At 40.2% G+C, this 17,666-nt stretch overlaps 2 protein-coding genes across 3 annotated transcripts in view; one reads left to right on the top strand and one right to left on the bottom strand.

Moving 5' to 3' along the window:
• Positions 1–14,863, bottom strand: part of Abhd17b (abhydrolase domain containing 17B, depalmitoylase) — a 34,763-nt gene extending 19,900 nt beyond the window's left edge. Inside the window, exon 1 of one of the 2 annotated variants that reach the window (XM_032891712.1) lies at positions 14,215–14,863. The gene's annotated coding sequence lies outside the window, so the exon portion shown is untranslated. Of the gene's footprint in view, positions 1–13,898; positions 14,175–14,214 lie in introns of those variants that run through there. The other variant, XM_032891713.1, reaches the window with a different exon arrangement.
• Positions 14,864–14,926: 63 nt separating this feature from the next.
• C2H9orf85 (chromosome 2 C9orf85 homolog) overlaps positions 14,927–17,666 on the top strand; it is a 55,284-nt gene continuing 52,544 nt past the window's right edge. The window contains exon 1 of the mRNA XM_032891714.1: positions 14,927–15,194. Coding sequence (XP_032747605.1) covers positions 15,093–15,194 — 102 coding nt within the window. The 5' untranslated portion in view covers positions 14,927–15,092. The remainder of the gene's footprint in view (positions 15,195–17,666) is intronic.

Raw genomic sequence — 17,666 nt, 5'->3', positions numbered from 1 at the left:
GGAACCAGAAGCCTAATAAATAAATGTTTATAAATTGCCTTGATTGTGGTGTTTTATCATTACATAAACAGAAAGGTAACGAACACAGAGGGAATGGGAATTTATAAAATTAATTAAAACAATTAATTTATTTAAGATGAACCTGATGGTATTGTGAATCTTTAGTGTGGATAGTCACCACTGTATATCTCAGAAACAGAAAAACAAAACAAGCATTTATAATGGGTGGCTGTGGTGGTTTGAATATGCTTGGCTTGGGGAGTGGCACTATTAGGAGGTGTGACCTTGTTGGAGGAAGTGTGTCACTATGGGGTCGGCTTTGAGATCCTCCCCCTAGCTCTCAGCTGCTTCTCCTGTCCCATGCCTACCTGGACACTGCCATGCTTCCCATGTTGATGATAATGGGCTAAACCTCTGAACCTGTAAATCAGCCCCAATTAAATGTTGTCCTTATAAGAGTTGTGTTGGTCATGGTGTCTGTTCATCTTTTCAAAGCTGTATCTTTTGCTGAGTTCTATCTCTAGACCATTACACAGATTTTGAGGGACACATTTCATGCTAATTTCTTTACTAGATTGGATCTCTTCCCTACCTTGCTTCAACAGAAAAAGAATCTGATTTCATATTCCATTAAAATACTAAGTATATTTTTAAAAGCTTATTAACTATGAAATCTCTAGACAGGAAAACAACACTCTTTCTGGAACAATACAGAATAAAGGCCAAAATAGTATCACAGAGCAAAGACATTTTTATTAACCTAAACATCTTGAAATTCTAAAAGTGAAAACAATTTCTACCATTCTTTGTTTTTTTTTTTTAAGATTTATTTTATTTTATTTATATAAGTACACTGCAGCTGTCTTCAGACACACCAGAAGAGGGCATCAGATCCCATTACAGATGGTTGTGAGCCACCATGTGGTTGCTGGGAATTGAACTCAAGACCTCTGGAAGAGCAGTCAGTGCTCTTAATCACTGAGCTATCTCTCCAGCCCAATTTCTACCATTCTTAAATGGGAATGTATTTATTGGTATTTTCTTTTCTATTCTTCTGTAAGTTCCTGATTTTAATTAAAAAAAAAAAAGTCTGATAAAAGGAGGAATAATTAAAAATGGGCATAACAAATGAAAACCTTTCAGAAAGGAAAAGTGAATTTTTTTCTACTTACGAGTCCAAGATCCTTTAAAGATGATCAACTCCCTGCTTTAAAAACACCTTGATACTCCTTGCCCTTCATCACCTGCAGAGGTGGGAGACCTGGCTCCACCCCTTGCTGGCTGCTGCACTTGGGTAAGCAAGTCCCGGCAGTGCTGGAGGGCTGACCAACTCAGTTACCACACAGGCCCAGATCCAGGGCTTTGAGTTGGCCCACCCCAACATTTACCAATCTATAAACAGATGGAGCACATGAAGGAGCTGATCCTGCAGAACCAAAGCTGCAGAATCTCCATGACACTGGGCAACAACAGAATATGTGAGAGGAGTCATGATAAAGATCCAATATTGACAGAGTAGCAGAAGCCAGAGGCCTCAAACCAGACCAATGAACATTTTTGCAAGTAGTTTGGACAAAAGGGTATAAAATGTGTGACCCAACATGGTACACTGCTGCTTCCATGGCGAGATTTTTCTTTTCTTTTCTTTTTAAAATTTATTTGTTTTGGGGGAGGCTGCAAAGGCAGAGGGCAGATAGGAAGGGACTGGGAGATGAGTGGAACTGGGTGCATGACGTGAAATTCACAAACAATATAAAGTTTAAAGAAAATGAGGACATAAAGCTGAGGAAGAAGGTGGACCTGGGGGAGTTGGAGAAAAGAGTGGGGGTAGACATGATTAAAATACAATGCAAATTCTCAAAAAAGTAATAAAAATATATTTTAAAAAAGACAAAGAAAGTCAAACTGGTTATCACTTTCTTGTGGAATGATCATCTTGTGACCACTAAGAAGAAATACAGTAAGGATGATCAAGAGAGATAAAAGAATTCTGAACTTTTAATTATGTGAATAAAATGTTCCCATTTAGTGAACGAAACAAAACCAAAAATAACAACAAAACACCTTGAGAGCTTTCTACTTGTAATAAAACTGAACTTCTATACAGTTTCTCAAAGGTCTTGGATGGATTAGGCTTAGCTCACCTCACTACCTATCTTGACACTTTCAATTCACTACTGTAGTTTACAGGGTTCACACATACTTTTATAGCTGAACATTGTGATGCCTGCCACACATTTACCTGTGGGCTTCACTAATGTCTGCTATATTTACAATTTGTTATTTTCATTATGTGTTTGTGTATGGGCGTATGTGAGTGAGTCCAGGTGCTCAAAGAGGCCAGAGGCATCCAAAACCCTGGACCTGGAGTTATTGGCAGATGTGAGCCACCTGACATTGCTGTTCAGACCTAAACTCTGGCAAGACATTCTATGCTCGTCCAGCTCTCCAGCCCAGTGCCTGTTATCTTCACTAGCTTCTGTCTACTCCACAAAACCAGTTACTGCAAAGAACACACAGAGTGTCAGTTGAGATAATGCTAAGTAGTTTTGTGGGAAGGAGGTTCTTCTGCTGTTCCAATCAGGGTTCTAAGCACTTACACGTATACATTCTCTGGAAACTAGTACCATTGTGCTTTCTCTTATCTACACTGTAGCCTGTGTATTACAGAAACCTACATTTTGAATGCTTAAAATCTGAAAGGCAACCAAGTAAACAAACCACAGAGGTAGGAATTACGTTTAGGATAACTTATTAAACTGATAAACAAAGACATGTATTACCTGGATAAAAGTCCACCAAGTCCAATACAGCATAAATATCAATTCCATACCAATCCATCAGTTATAGTCATTAACAATTCTGTATAATTTATCCATCAAGCTTTATTATTTCTTCCTTCATAAGGTTGCAAAGTTCCTTAAGAGTTTCAACTGAGGAGCTAGAGAGATGGCTCAATAGTTAACAGCTTGTACTGCTCTTGCAAAAGATCTGAGTTCAGTTCCCGGCACTCAGGTCAGGTGGCTCCCAACTGCTTTTACTCTAGTTTCAGGGGATTCAATGGGCACCTGCATCCACACACATGTACTCACTCACATACCAGCATATAAACACACAATTTAAAATACAATAAAACATAACAAGAATGTGTCATGGGGTGACGGCCTAGAGAGGTGTCTCTAGTTCAAGAGCACATAATATGCTTACAAGACGACCCGAGTTCTATTCCCAGCATCCACAGTGGGTGTTCACAACTGTCTGGCACTTCAGCTCCAGGGATATTTGACATGTCTGACCTTGATGGGCTCCTGACACTCACATGCTTATGACCCCCCCCCTGCACACTTACACAGAACTTATAAAATACATCTTTAAACAAACAACATGCTATCTAAGAAAGCAACAAGCTGGGGGTTGGGGATTTAGCTCAGTGGGTAGAGCGCTGCTAGCAAGCGCAAAAGGCCCTGTTCGGTCCCCAGCTCCAAAAAAAAAAAAAAAAAAAAAAGGAAGAAAGCAACAAGCTGGCTCAGTGGGTATAGGTTTTCCTGTTCAAGCTTGATGACCAGAGTTCAATGCCTAGAACTCATGTAAAGGTGGAAGGAGAGAATCAACTTCACATCTGATCTCAAGAAGCATGCCATGGTACCCTCTCCCCAACAGACAGACAGGCGCGTGCACGCGTGCACGCGCACACACACAGATAATAATAATAAAAAATTTTCACTTGCATGATGGGGAAAAGAAGAGGGTTCTAGATGTAATTCTGTTTCAGGTCATCTTGGGCCACATTTAAAAAAAAAAAGAAAAAGCCAACTAGTCCTCTTCCTTCCGAGAGGACATGCTTCCAGCTAGGATGTGGTGGTGGTGGTCGGCTTGCTCTCTGAAGAAATGAAGTTTGGAGTTGTTGAAAATTACACATTCCTGCATGTTTAGGAGTTCTTTTAGATGATGCAACAATTCTGAAATGTGTGCTAAGAGGCAGGATTGACCTTCCTCAAGTATTCATTTTTAAATGGCTGGGGCACTTGAAAAAACTGAGTAATGTGTTCCTGCAGCCCTTGGGTTAGCACCTGTCCCTTAGTTGATTCAGTCTTAACTGATGTCTAAACTTCACAACAGCTGTAAAATTGACAAATGTGTTCCCGGTCATTTATTAAAGGTGGTCAGCTGTAACTACTGGAGATCTCAAAACTGGTATTAATGGTGTGTGTTAAGCTACTACACATTGACTTTCATTACTCTTCAAAGCTGTAACCGGCAGATGCAAACATCAGACACATACCCAATCCTTTACTAACAGGACACCTGAAAACACAAATTACAAGAATAGATGGAATGTTAAGAGTTATATTTTTTAGTTTGTCACTTTTTTTTTTCTTTTTAGCAGCTCAACAACGAGCAGAATCATTAAAAATTTAACAAGAGTCAGGTGTGGTGGTGCACCCCTTTAATACCAAAGATGGCAGAGGTAGGCAGATCTCTGAGTTCAGGCCAGCCTGGTCTGCAAAATGAGTTCCATGGTCACCCCCAATAAACAAACATGCAAACAAATAAACTCAACTGTTTTTATGAACACCATCACATCTTCAGCCATGATGGGTTTTGTTCTGAAACAGTAATGTACCATGCTTTTGCACAGGGTTGCTATTTCATAGTTATTTCTAGGCAGTGGAAATTTGAGGACCATGCTAGTTTGTGATAAAAGTTTTCACTATTCTTTAGCAAAACAGAAATAGTTATGGATAAGTTAGATATGCCAAACAAATTTAATACTTAATATTTAATAATTTATTTACTTGATCTGAGTCAGTTTTTCTAATGTTGTCTAAGCTGTCCTCAAGCTCAGGACCTTCCATAGAAGGCTTCAATATTGGGATTATGGGCATGGTCACCAGTCATACTTCTTTATCTTTCTAAGCCGGTCAAGTTTAGTATTCGGAGCTGTGTATCAGTTGTAAGCTAATACACTTTTATTAATACCTTCTATTCTGAGGTTGTTTCTCCTACTTTTATAATGTAAAATGTTATCTTTTTGAAAAATAAAACATTTCATTAAAAAGAATAAACAATGTAGGCTTTTTGGAGTGATTTACTAGGCTAAACCTAAATAGCATTCTGATCTTTTTTTAATTAAAATTATTTTAAATTAGACTCATTTATGAGCATATCTGTGTATTTATGTGAACATGCATGTGCTTCAGTATCCATGCAGAAGTTAAGACCATGTGAGTTCCCAGAATGCAATTCCAGTGATAATGACTGACAGACTTTTTGCAAAGAAACTAACTGGTCCTAATACATCAGGTTTTAACCTGGGGCCTGGCCTTTGGAACTAGACACATAAGCATTCACATCAGACCTTAGTGACCCTGTATGTGACCGTAGGCTTCTTAGCATCTCAGTTTTCTCAACTGTGACCTGCAGCTCTGCTGAGAAGATTAAATAGTCTTAAAACCTGTACACACTAACTAGATCCAGACAAACTATTTTAGTTGGTAGTCATGTGTTTGACCACTCTTCTAAACAGAAATTAATCAAACCATGACTGTTTTTTTTCTTGAGAAAGTTGTACCCATAATGATCAATCTCTCAAAAGACCCCATTCATCTGTAGTTTGCACCATCTTCTGGTGGTCATGTTTCTTCTATTGGTAAACAAAGACCTTTTAAACACACACACACACACACACACACACACACACACACACACACACACACACACACACACACACGGAGAGACAGACTCCTGTACGTGATTTCTTCAGAATCAAATCTCTACTTTTCAGGCTTACAATGAACTTCTTTCAACCTCTTATAATACTAAAGCACAACAATATATCATGTAACAATATTGTCCTTTCGTTCCTTCTTAAAGCTAATTTTCAACCTCAATTTCTACAGTCTATAAGTTTTTTTTTCCCTGACAGATTGGTTTTTTGTTTTTTATCTTTATTTCACAGAAACTCTTGATTCTCCTCCCCCCTAAAAAATAGACCCTCACCCTGTTGCGAACCAAACCAAGCTCGTCTCAAGCAAGTTTGCTAGGGTTACAGAAATGAGTCACCATGTTTGGCGAAACACAAGACTCTGCCACTTACACACTAAGGACATCAAAGCCTATCTAAATCTTAAGATTTTCTTAATCCCTTCATTAAACTCTATACCCTAAATATTTCAGTCTGTATTTTTTTGTACTTCGTGACTCATTAAACCAATGCCCCTTTTTCCTTGTATCTTCCACCAATCTTCTTCAGCCATTTCTTAACTACTTTCCACCAGATATTATAAAAATCACTGTGCAATTATGTTGTAATACCCCGTATCTATCAAATCAATACTCTGTATTCCTGCCAGGTGATGCTGCTTTCCTGTTTACATATTTCAATAGTCATGTGGGCCCTCTTGAATAAGCCTCAACTCTTTAGCATGTCATACTGCATCATGGCCTCTACTCATTTATTCTACTGCACACACACACTTTTTTTCCTTCTATGCACATGTACATTGTATATATTGAAAAAAATTGTTCCTATTATTCACCTCCAAGTAAGAACTCCCCCTCTCCCACATCAAAACTTATGTAAAGTTTATTTCTCAAGGAAAAATAAAAATCTGCCCTGAACTATGATATGCCCATGCTGTCTGGTTTATATACTCTCTTTAGCCAAAGTTTCATTTTGATTTTTGTATTTCCATATTATGAAACAAAATGTATTATGGATCCTAACTGATAAAATTATAAATCTAGTATCCTAGTACCCTAGGGGTTTATATTGGAATGCCCTTTAAAAATAAGAAGTGTTATTAATATTAACTTCTTGTTCTAAACATTTAATTAATAAAAATTACACTGAAGTCTGTAAATAAAATGTAACCTGCAAACTAGGTGAACAAAATGTAACTGGCTATTAGGGCATCTGAGACAGAAAGACTCAAGGCAAGTCTGAACTAAACAGCCCAAAATCTACCCCCTTCCTTTTTTTTTTTTTTTTAAAGTACACTATTTTAGATACAACGTACCAATTTTTGGCAGGGGCTAGTGGAGAAAGAGCGACCTGTACACTGTGTAAAATATCAGAATCAAAATCTAGGTCACAATCTGGGGATAGAGTTTTTTGGAGGTTATTACACAAACTATGTCACATTATCTCAGCTTTCAAAGCATACTTAAGGACACCCTAAACTCAGAAGCCAAGCAACTTTATTGCAACTGATAAACAGCATTCCATTTTTGTTCCTGGAGGCATATGCTTTTGTTTTGTCATAGGGGGAAGGTTGTTTCTATCTTTAATTCTTCATCCTGACCTACAGTAACTGCATGCCACATTCATTTCCCCCTAATGCTGGGGATTGTACCTAGGGCCTTGCCATGGCCAGTAAGACCCTCCATCTATCCTGAGCTATATCCTCAACCCCATTATGTATTGCCTAACTCCTATCATTCCATGTGACTATATATCCTCAATAAATCTGAAATCCACAAAGCCATACAAAAAAGAATTCCTTGAGCTCCAGAGATAACTATTTTTAAGAACAAAGGCTTGCAACTCTTATGATTATTTTTGACACCACTTCTCAGATATTTTGAGGAGCTCTGAGGGAAAAATGTGAAAACAAAGTCATAACTAGAATATTAATTCCATGCTTCCTCATAAATTTCCAAAGGCTAAATCTAATGATTTATGGTTCGTGTACTTTTGCTTTTAAATGAATTTTAGCAAAATTGTATGTGTGTAGGGGTGTGGACAGAAGAATGAACCAAGTGTCATCTGTGATCCAGATTGGCTTTGATTCTGTGTCACTGTGATTCAGCAGGCTCGGTGCCTTTAAAGTGCGGGATGAGACATACCTACCACTTTCATCACAGAGATGTGTGGTGATTAATGAGCTAATGCCTGTACACAGTCTAAAGCTCTAATTCAAAGAGACTGTATAAACAAAACACTCTCCACAAACCTTCAACAGACAACTTCTAAATGGAAAAAGGTTTAAAGGTTGTCTCTGAGTGTATGTTAATGAAACAGTACTGTACTAACTGGTTCTTCCCATCAATATTTCAGAAGGGGTGAGATAAGCTTTATCAAACCGTGAGGCAGATAATTACAAGCTGTGACATATACTGTGAAAACAAAGTACAGAGTTCCATGTGAGAATAAAGTGGGGTTATTTTACTTATCTCTTGATCTTAATAATACTTTTCTTACATTATTATACTTTTATACATGAGAAAACCATACTGTAAGTTTTTAAGTTAATTAACTTTTCTAAGCTGATACAACTTCAAAGCCAGGCACACAGGCCTAATGCAAAAACTATTCTGTCTACTCTTACTAGATTCTGCTAAGATCTGCATAGTTAATGCCATCAGTGACTGCATGACATTGCTCATTCTCCCCTGTTCAATGAAACCTAATATGACCATCCTATTTAGAGCATCGAACAGCTTCCTTTGTTCTCCTGGACCCTGTGTTACTTATTCTGAAATATCTATCACTTTCTAATATTAGTAGACATTTTATTTGCCCAGACTGAATTAGATGCTGAGTTCTAGGAGTAAGTTAGGCATCTTCATCTATTTTGCTCATAAGCCTCCCTTCAGCACCACAATCAACCCCATAAAGTGAGCAGTGCCTATGCAGTATACACACTCCCACTTTCCTATTTATCTGCACATAAGAACTTACTTAAGCTTTTTTTTTTTAAATGTACAGTTCCCAAGGAAACAAAACAGGGCCCATATCTCAGCCAACTTACATTTAAATATTTTAATTTATTCTGACATTTTACTCTACTAAAGAAGACTGGAATTATGAGTATCATTTGAAAAACCCTAACAAAAATAAAAAAAATATATGAAAAAACCTATAAAGCATACTGTGAAATGAGGCTTCAAATAATGATCAGTGGCAAAGTGTCTGCCATGGTCACACATCTAGAAGCTAAATGTGAGCCTCAGATGGAACACAACATCCCAAGTACAGCTTGAGCATTCCCTGTGAGATGAGTAGGACCAGAAATCTAGTCTGACATTATTTTTCTTAGACTTTTTACTAGCCAAGCATTCTTAACCCCAAAGTCAGAAATCCTAAAATACTCAAAAATCTGAAAACCTTTGACCATTATGCCAGTACTCAAAAAGTTGTGCACTTTAGAGTTGAAATTTCCCATTAGGAATGTTCAATCTGTACTCTAACAGAATGATTGTAAATTCCAAGAATTTCTTTAAAAAAAAAAAATGCCATTGCAATGACAATAGTTATCAAAATTTATTATTCTTCAAAGTTTTATTATTAATCTGTGTATGTATGTGTGTGAGCTACAGGCAGTTGTAAGTCACACAATGTGGGTGCTTGAACCCACACTCAGGTCCTTTGGAAGAACAGCAAGTGTTCTTTACCATTGAATGGTATCTTCAGCAGGAGAGTTGCCAAATTTTAATTTTCCATAGAGGGAGGGATACTAACTAAATCCAATGACCATCACCACTTTGTCAAAAAAGAATATTAACATTTTAAAAAGTCAATTTCAATAAAAAGATAGTTTCTTTCAATGAATACAAATTTACAATCCCCTTATTATGGATAAAAATGCAGAATTTCAGATCTTAGATACTCTTCTGTAATAAATATTCTTGACAAAGCAGCTAAAGTGAGAAAGTTAATTGCAGCCCACTGGGGTAGGAAGCCAAGGGGTCGGGAGCGTGAATCAGCTGGTTACACTGCTCCACAGCCATATGCATATATATGGACAGGAGCGTGCACACACATACATACACAAATTAATAATAAAACTTTGAAGAATAATAAAATTTGATAACTATTGTCATTCAGTCTGACAGCAGAGTTGAAATGTACACTGGTGCTTAGTTCATTCACTGTATCCATTTTAGCTGTCCAAAAGCCCTGTACTGGAAATGATGTCACTTCCAAGTAGGATGGGTCCTCCAGTATCAATTAACACAACCAAGGAGACCCCCGCCTAAGGCATGCCCATAGGTCCATCTCCCAAATGATTCTAGATTCTGTAAAGCTGACAGCACTAACTGTTTACAGCAACTAAGAATGAAAACATTAAAGTATAATTAAGTCTAATATTAAAATAAAAAATTTGGAACCACTGTGCTGATAATTCCAGCACTTGATAGGCTAAATCAAAGACTGTTATTAATCTGAGGCCAGTCTAGGCTTCAGAGTAAGACTGCATTTTAAAACATTAAATAAAGGAAACCACTGGACTGTAGAAAGTCTTAGTAAAATGGTATTCAAAGTGAAAGCCATGCTAAAGAGGGGAAGAAGGTATCTTTAAGATCCCAATCTGTTACACAGAAAATCAATACGGTAAAATTGAAAGAAAAAAAAAAACAGAAAAATAATATATGGCTAACAAAGAAAAATAAATCAAACCATTACCAACAATACAAATAATTGGGAGATATGAGTGAAACTAGAATCAAGTACCATCTGTTTTTGGAAAGGCAAAAACTAAAGTCTAAAGTATCAATAAAATGGAAAACTTGATTTCATCCATTATTTGTGCAACCAATCTGAACAGAAAATTGGCAGTTATCTCATAAAGAGAAGCTCCTACCCTGTGATCTAACAATCTACTACTAGATTTATGGACTAGGGTAATCTTTCTTAATGTAGGCCTACAGGTATCTGGAATGAAGCACCACTAACCTAAAAACCAGGGGAGGCAAGTACTTTCCCTGTATGAAAATAATGTTACTAGATTTTTACTTGGCTGTGGAAGATCAGTAGTTCAAGGCCAGCCTAGGATACACAGTGAGTCCCTAGCCCTACATCCCTCCAATGGAAAAAAGATCAAAACAAACTAGAAAAAGATAATGCTGCTGAGTTTTAACTTCTCCACTGGATAGTCACTGGGAAACCAGAGGAAAAACAAAACCAACTCCAAGGTCAGATATTTCTAAAAATGTACTCATTGTCTAGTTATATTGTTTTAGCACAGATGATGACATTAAATAATTTTTCTATTGTGGAAAAGGAAGAGGGTATGCTGCTTTGCTCAAACTTCAAGGAGTTAAGTTTGAGAGTTTAGAAGATCATTTGTCTGCCACAGTGCTGCTTTTGGTGTCTGAAAGCAATTCAGTAGAACAATCAGAACGGACAGTGGCAGCAACTGTGCTGACAGTGATGTTACCCACTGGTGCAGAGCTCCTCACTCTTGTAATCCTGAGTTTAGTGTGGGTGCAAACCCTGCCATCACATTAACCTTGTACATCTGAGCTAGTGGGCTAGGGCCTGAGGCACTTCGACCCTAACTCCCAGGTGCTTCTGATGCTGCTGATAGAGCACTGCACAGGAGCAAGGTCTGAGTGTAGCAGCTCCAGTACTGACCTATGAAACACAAATTATTTTGGTTTTTAACTAAAAGCACTAAAAAATCTGTTCAAGTTTTTTTTTTTTTTTTTTTTTTTTTTAAAAAAGAGGATATAGAGTTAAGAATCAACAGCTAGTGATATCTTGCATACATGTTTAAATACACATATGAGAAGACAAGCTGGTATCGGTGGTGCTCACCTCTGATCCCAGCAATGGGGAGGCTGAAGTTGAGAATCTCAAGTTTAAGGTCAGCTTGGGCTACTGAGGATCTCTCTCTGTCTTAAAAAGACAAGACAGCAAGACATTTTCAGAACCCTATTGTCAGACAATTTTCTTATGCAAATGCAATATACTTACAGAAAGATTCCAAGGTCACCACTAAGCAATATAATTTTGAGACTGCACAGAGTTTGGTCATAGAATATTTGTATGTAGCCACAGGGCAGTGAAAACAAAAATACAGGAAAAATAGGATGAATCTTGGCCAGATTGAGAATACAAGCTACAGAAAGACTTAAACATCACGCTCAAATAAATTTAAGACCATCAAAACCACACACACACAGTGTTCAGGGACCTAGATGCTGTTTATATGAACCATGACAGAAGGAGCCATGACAATTTAGGGTTAACAGTTGGTGTGGGAGAAAAGAGTAGCATTTGGGAGAATTGACCAAGACATAAGGAAAGTATCCTTTTGATTTGCAGTTGTATTTCTTCCATTAGGTGAAAGGTACACGAATCCTCATTAAATTTTGGCACCAAATTGAAACTGCTATACTGCCATTTTACAGAGACTAAAGAAGACTGAGTAGAGACATGGCACCAAAGTCTGCTTCAACACCAAGAACTGAAGACAAGTCAAAAGATGTGGGCTCAAGTCTCAGTTCTTACTAACTTTAGGTTATTTAAGTAATTCGTTTCTCTTTTTTATTTACTTAATATGTAAAAGCCAGAAAGTCATTTTTTCCCACTCACAAGGCTAGGGTAGACAAGGCAAAGTACTGAGAGATTCCTAACAGGGAAGGAAGGGGAGACATCATTTTGAGAATTACAAGAGAAACCACTTTTAAGAGTGTTAGTGACATAAACCAACAAAGTCAATAAACCCTAAATTTCCTTGTTAACACTGCTATAATACCAATCTTAACACACACACACACACACACACAAGCTTATCAATTAATACCTCTAAACACTGAGCAGGTGGAACAATTTTAAATGAAAGAGATTTAGATTTCTTTTTATGTGTATGAATGTTTTGTCTGCCTGCATGTTATATGTACCAGGCCTGGTGTCCATGGAGATCAGATGAGGGTGACAGATCCCCTGGAACAGAGTTAGCAATGGTTATGAGCCACCGTGTGGATCCTAGGAAGGGAACAGAGGTCTCTAAAGAGCAGTGTGTGTGCTAAGCAGGTGGCACATTTTTATATTACTAATGTGGACACTGATTAAGCCTAGAACTTCATGCTTGGAGTTGTAGTTTAATTCAGTGATAGAATGTGTACCAGGCACCAACTGCCTCATTCTACGGAGTTTAAGCTACTAAAACATTATCTTGTTCTAGTACTCTTCAATAAGTCCATCTGTCGGGGGAGGGGACCCTGCTTTTTCAGTTGTTTCATTCACAAGGCAAAACGAGCGATGGTACTCAAGTAAACAAGCCACGAATCAACCGGGGTATTGTACACCAAGGGACAAATTTAAAGCTTCCTAGCCTGCTGAAAATCTAATCCCATCTTTGCCAATTAACCTTATTAATACTAGAGTAGGAGAAAAGAGAGGTCAAAATACGGGCGGGCGAAGGTGCTACTTAAGTTCCTCCTAGATCAGAAACAGTAAGGAAGGCACAGCAGATACTGTATCCATTTTCAACTTCCAACACCGTCTCCTTTTATGCTACTACCACTTCCCCCAAAATGAAATTTAGTAACAAGCATGGGCTCCGATAATAATGGTGATATTCAAAATACCGCATTGGCTACCAGTAGATATATTACCCAAATGAATCCATGCGCCAAGCATATGCACACAAATTCTCTAAGTGTTGAAAATCCCTGTTAATGTAAACAAATGAATGTCAGTCACAAACCGCACCTGATGTTCTACTCAAGACTTACTGGTTTCAAATACTGGCCCAAGATGTCCAAAATTGTCTTTATACACTGAAGGCTTGAAAAATGTAAATGAATTATCTTAGGTATCAAGCACTACAGACTGCACAGGAATATCGTTCATAAACTCAGAAAAAATTTAAAGGTCACCCTTTCCGCGGAGCCCCGTTATTCTAATCCTTTCTTACCAAATCTGCTTCATATTGCCTTAAATCAGAGCACCATTGAAGGAACTAAATATTCTGCTTTTGACAGAAAATCTCACCAAGATTGAGGCTCTGAACGTTTTCTTTCCTTTAAAAAAAAAAAAATCAAGAAGCGGGGAGAGGTTATACTCTCCCAGCGTCCTCCACACACTATAATCTAATTTGACACAACTTTCCTGGTTTAGTATTAAATACAATTTCAAACAGAACTCCCCAACTTTCAAATCCAACCTCCTTGAGTTCTCAGAGATGATCTAAGTTCAAGCCATCGAAAGCAGCTCCCGCGACAGGCGGAGCGGGATACCCTGCTCAAGCTCCGGGCGGACTCCATCTAAAATCGAGGCTGCCGGGACCAGGACACCGAGCCGAGAGCGAGGGCCCGAAGTGGCCCAGGTCCAGGGAGGGGAGCGGCGCCCGACCCCATCTTGCGGTCCTCCCTCCGGGACGCGCGGGTCTCTGTTCGGTTGCTCCGCTCCGGAGCCACTGGGCCTGGTCCCGAGCGCAGAGCGGCGACCCCCCGACGGCCCAGCAGCCCGGCCACACGCACCTGCAGCTGGGCGGCCGCGGCCGCCAACGCGCTGTCCTCCGCGGGGCGCCGCCCGCCGACTCCGCGCGCGGCCCGGCCAGGCGAGAACGCGAATGAGAGCTGCGGTGCCCGGGCGCGCTTCGTGGCCCCTTCACGCGCGTTCGCGTTCTGCTGACTAACGGCCCCGGCGCGAGGGGTGGCCGCCGCCGGGGCTCTCCGGCCCGAGGTCCCGCGCGGCCGTGGTCGCCGTCCGCACCGCAGGGCCGGCGCTGCCTTCTCCGCAGCCCGCCTTCCTTGGCACCTCCTAAGCCCGCCAGGCGGCGGAGCGCGCGGCCGCGGCAGGCAAGAGCTGGGAGGGCCGCGGGGGGCGAGCGGCGCGCAGCGCGGCTAGAGCTGGTCACTGACTGGAGGAGGGCGCCGAAGCTGACCCGGGCTCCGGACTGCAGGCGGGCAGTGCACCGGCCTCGCCCACCTTCCACCAATCACAAACTGCGCAGCGCAGTCGCTACGCTACGGAGCCCGAGACAGGTTGGGAGCGTTCGGCAGGAGGCGGGGATTGCGGAAAAGAAGAGCCAATCGAAACGACGGATCTCCGCCCCTCCGCCACGATAGACAGCCGCGTTCGAGCCAATGGGGGAGTTCTAGATTCGAAGAAAGCCCGACCTGCACCTTGGGTCTGAGGAAGGTTTTCCGCGAAGGGGACTGTGGAGGATGCGCGTTAGGGAAGAGCGGAGCGTGACCTCTCTAATGAGTCACGTGGGCCAACCTGGGGCTGGGACGGAAGGAGTAGAAGAACTTCTTCCGGGTCACTGGCGATAGACTCAACCTGGGGCGGGAACTTCTTTTCCCTTTCCTGTAACTTAAGGGCTGCACCAACTTATGGTGCTTGTGTTTTGGTGATGAGTTCCCAGAAAGGCAACGTGACTCGGTCCCGGCCTCAGAAGCACCAGAATACGTTCACCTTCAAAAATGACAAGTTTGATAAGAGTGTTCAGACCAAGGTAGGCCCCTGCCTGTTGTACTGACTACCATCCCAGGAAAAAGTGATTGGAAGGGGGAGAGAGAGAGAAACCGAGAAGTTGGCGAGCGTGGACTGCAGCCCAGTTAGTCTTGGCTGCAGTGCAATCGTGCCTAAAATATTCTTCCCACGCCCTTTCTCTGGCTTGGCTCCATTCCGTGAATACATCTCATGGTCAGTACATCTCACTAGTGGTGCCAAGACTGGACAGGGCAGCCTGAATTCATCCAACCTAAGGTACCGATGGGGCGATTGAGCCCTTGGATGCCCCCATCTAGATCACGTCCATGCAACAAGAACATGAAAGCTCTCGCCCGAGTGTCTCTTGCAATTTTTCTCAAAGTTTGTGCAGCTACTGTTTTTCGAAAACTCCAGGCCCATAAGTTTGTAGAGGGTACGATCTTATCGTCACTGCCCTCATCAACAAAATGTTATTTCAGTTTTGTGTTGAGATTGTAAGAGCAAACTGTTTGACTTGAGTAAAAATGGTTGCTTGCTGTTTATACAGTTATTAAATTTCGCGGGACTTGTGTAAACTGGAAGAAAACTCAGATTGTTTAGGTCACATGAGATAATGTATGACTAGTGATTTTCTGTGGATAGCTATCTCCTTCCCCATAACTGAGTGGGGAACAGATAAACCGCTTTAGATATCCTGGAGGCCAGCTTTACATCAGATAAAGTTAATATTTACATAAACAGGAGCTCAAATTTCCTAAGTTTGTTTCTTGAAGTAATTTAGTAATTTCTGTGAATTTTAGCTTCAAATGAGAAATCTGATAGGATTATTCTGAAGCTAACAAAAGAGTAAGTACTTTGGGACAGACATAACAGGTGGTCAGCAGCTGATTAGAACAGTAAAATGCTATCTATTTATAGTAACTTGTACTCGGTTTTTCTTTCTTTGTTTCTCAGATGTTTAATAAATACCTTTCATGTGCAGGGTTCTATACCCTAGGTAGACAGTGTTCAAAAATATGGATTCTACCTTTATGGAGCTTGTAGTTCTCTGAGTAATGTGGGCAGTAATTAAACAAATCGATCTGTAATTACAGATTTCAATAGAAGTTGCTAAAAGGAAAGGCAGTTCAGTAAAGAAGAGTAAAGAAAGATGTTTTAAGTTAGGTCCTCAGAGCATGGGGTTAGCAGACACTGGGTTCATACATCTTCTTTTCCTGTATTTTAGAAAATATTATGGAATCAAAGTTGGTAAAGAAAAAATGGATTAATCCACAGTTTGACCCAAACAGCAGTGTAAAGTATAATTTCCTTTCACTGCCCCTGTAGCCATCTTAAAATCTGTGGAGAGCCTTGGAAGGGGTTGGGGATTGGAAGTAAGACTAGACCATACTTAAATCTAATTGTGAGATACACTAATGAGACCTTTCCCAGGAGCAAGGAAACTGGGGCCCCAGGTTGTCTCAGCTCTCTAGTCTAAAGGCAGTTTTTAAATTCAAGACTGGACAGATAAAGGAGTGTTAGGGAACCTTCCCCTATTCCCACTCCACCTCTACCTGTTTTTAATCTTTTGAGATGGGTTCTTACTATGTAGAATAGGCTGGACATTCACTTTGCAGTGATTCTCCTGCCTCAGTCTTCTCACCATGCTTGGCTACGATAGATGCTTTTGCAAATAAAGTGTTTCTTTTTTCGTATTTGAATATACTTTTTAAGAGATAAAAAGCTTGCTCTAGTCTTCCAAATGGCCAACAGAGTCAGTGTACAAAGGAGCTTTCGCTTGATAGGAGGATTACCTAACAGTAAAGTATGCATACCAAACTCTGTAACCTCCCACTTTCTGAGCTTATTGAAAAGAGGCCTGTCTTTATGGTCACTGGTTTACAAGTTTAGAAGGGGAAGAGATCAAAATAGATTTAAATCTCTTCTCATTAAGCTGACTGCACTGTTGATTCTGTCTTGATGAGTTTGCTTCCTTTTCTGGAGAGGAGATGGTGTGTAATGATGATGTGGAACATTGTCGTCTGGGTATGACATGGTTAGTGACCTGTTGAACCCTTGGCACCTGTGATTACCTGTGAGGCACAGGATTGGGTCTATTAAGAGTTGGTAGGGACTTAAGAGGCATCATCTTCCCTCAAGTGTATGTGTAAGCTATCTACGGTTGATTGATGGATGCTGACATAGTCATTTTCTTCAGTGGGATAGACACACAGCATTTGTCCTTGTTTAGCCCATTTTATGGTAAGAGGTTGTAATTAAAGTTACACTCGTTGGTTCACTGAACTGGACCCAGGGAGAATTGTGTCTTTGTCCTGTTGTTGGTGCCCTGTTTCTTCATCTCCCCAGAAGTTCTGTGACTGCTTTAGCAACAGAGAGACCTCAGACAAGTTCTGTTGTTTTTACTCTATAATACTGGGTTAGTACTATCTCTGCTCTTAACTTTCCTGTCAAGATGGTTGTATGGTTCATTAAAAAATTCTTGAGAAATAAAGAC

This window comes from Rattus rattus, chromosome 2 (genome assembly GCF_011064425.1).
Source record: "Rattus rattus isolate New Zealand chromosome 2, Rrattus_CSIRO_v1, whole genome shotgun sequence".
In the NCBI taxonomy this organism is placed as follows: domain Eukaryota; kingdom Metazoa; phylum Chordata; class Mammalia; order Rodentia; family Muridae; genus Rattus; species Rattus rattus.
This window is presented reverse-complemented; position numbering and strand designations above follow the sequence as displayed.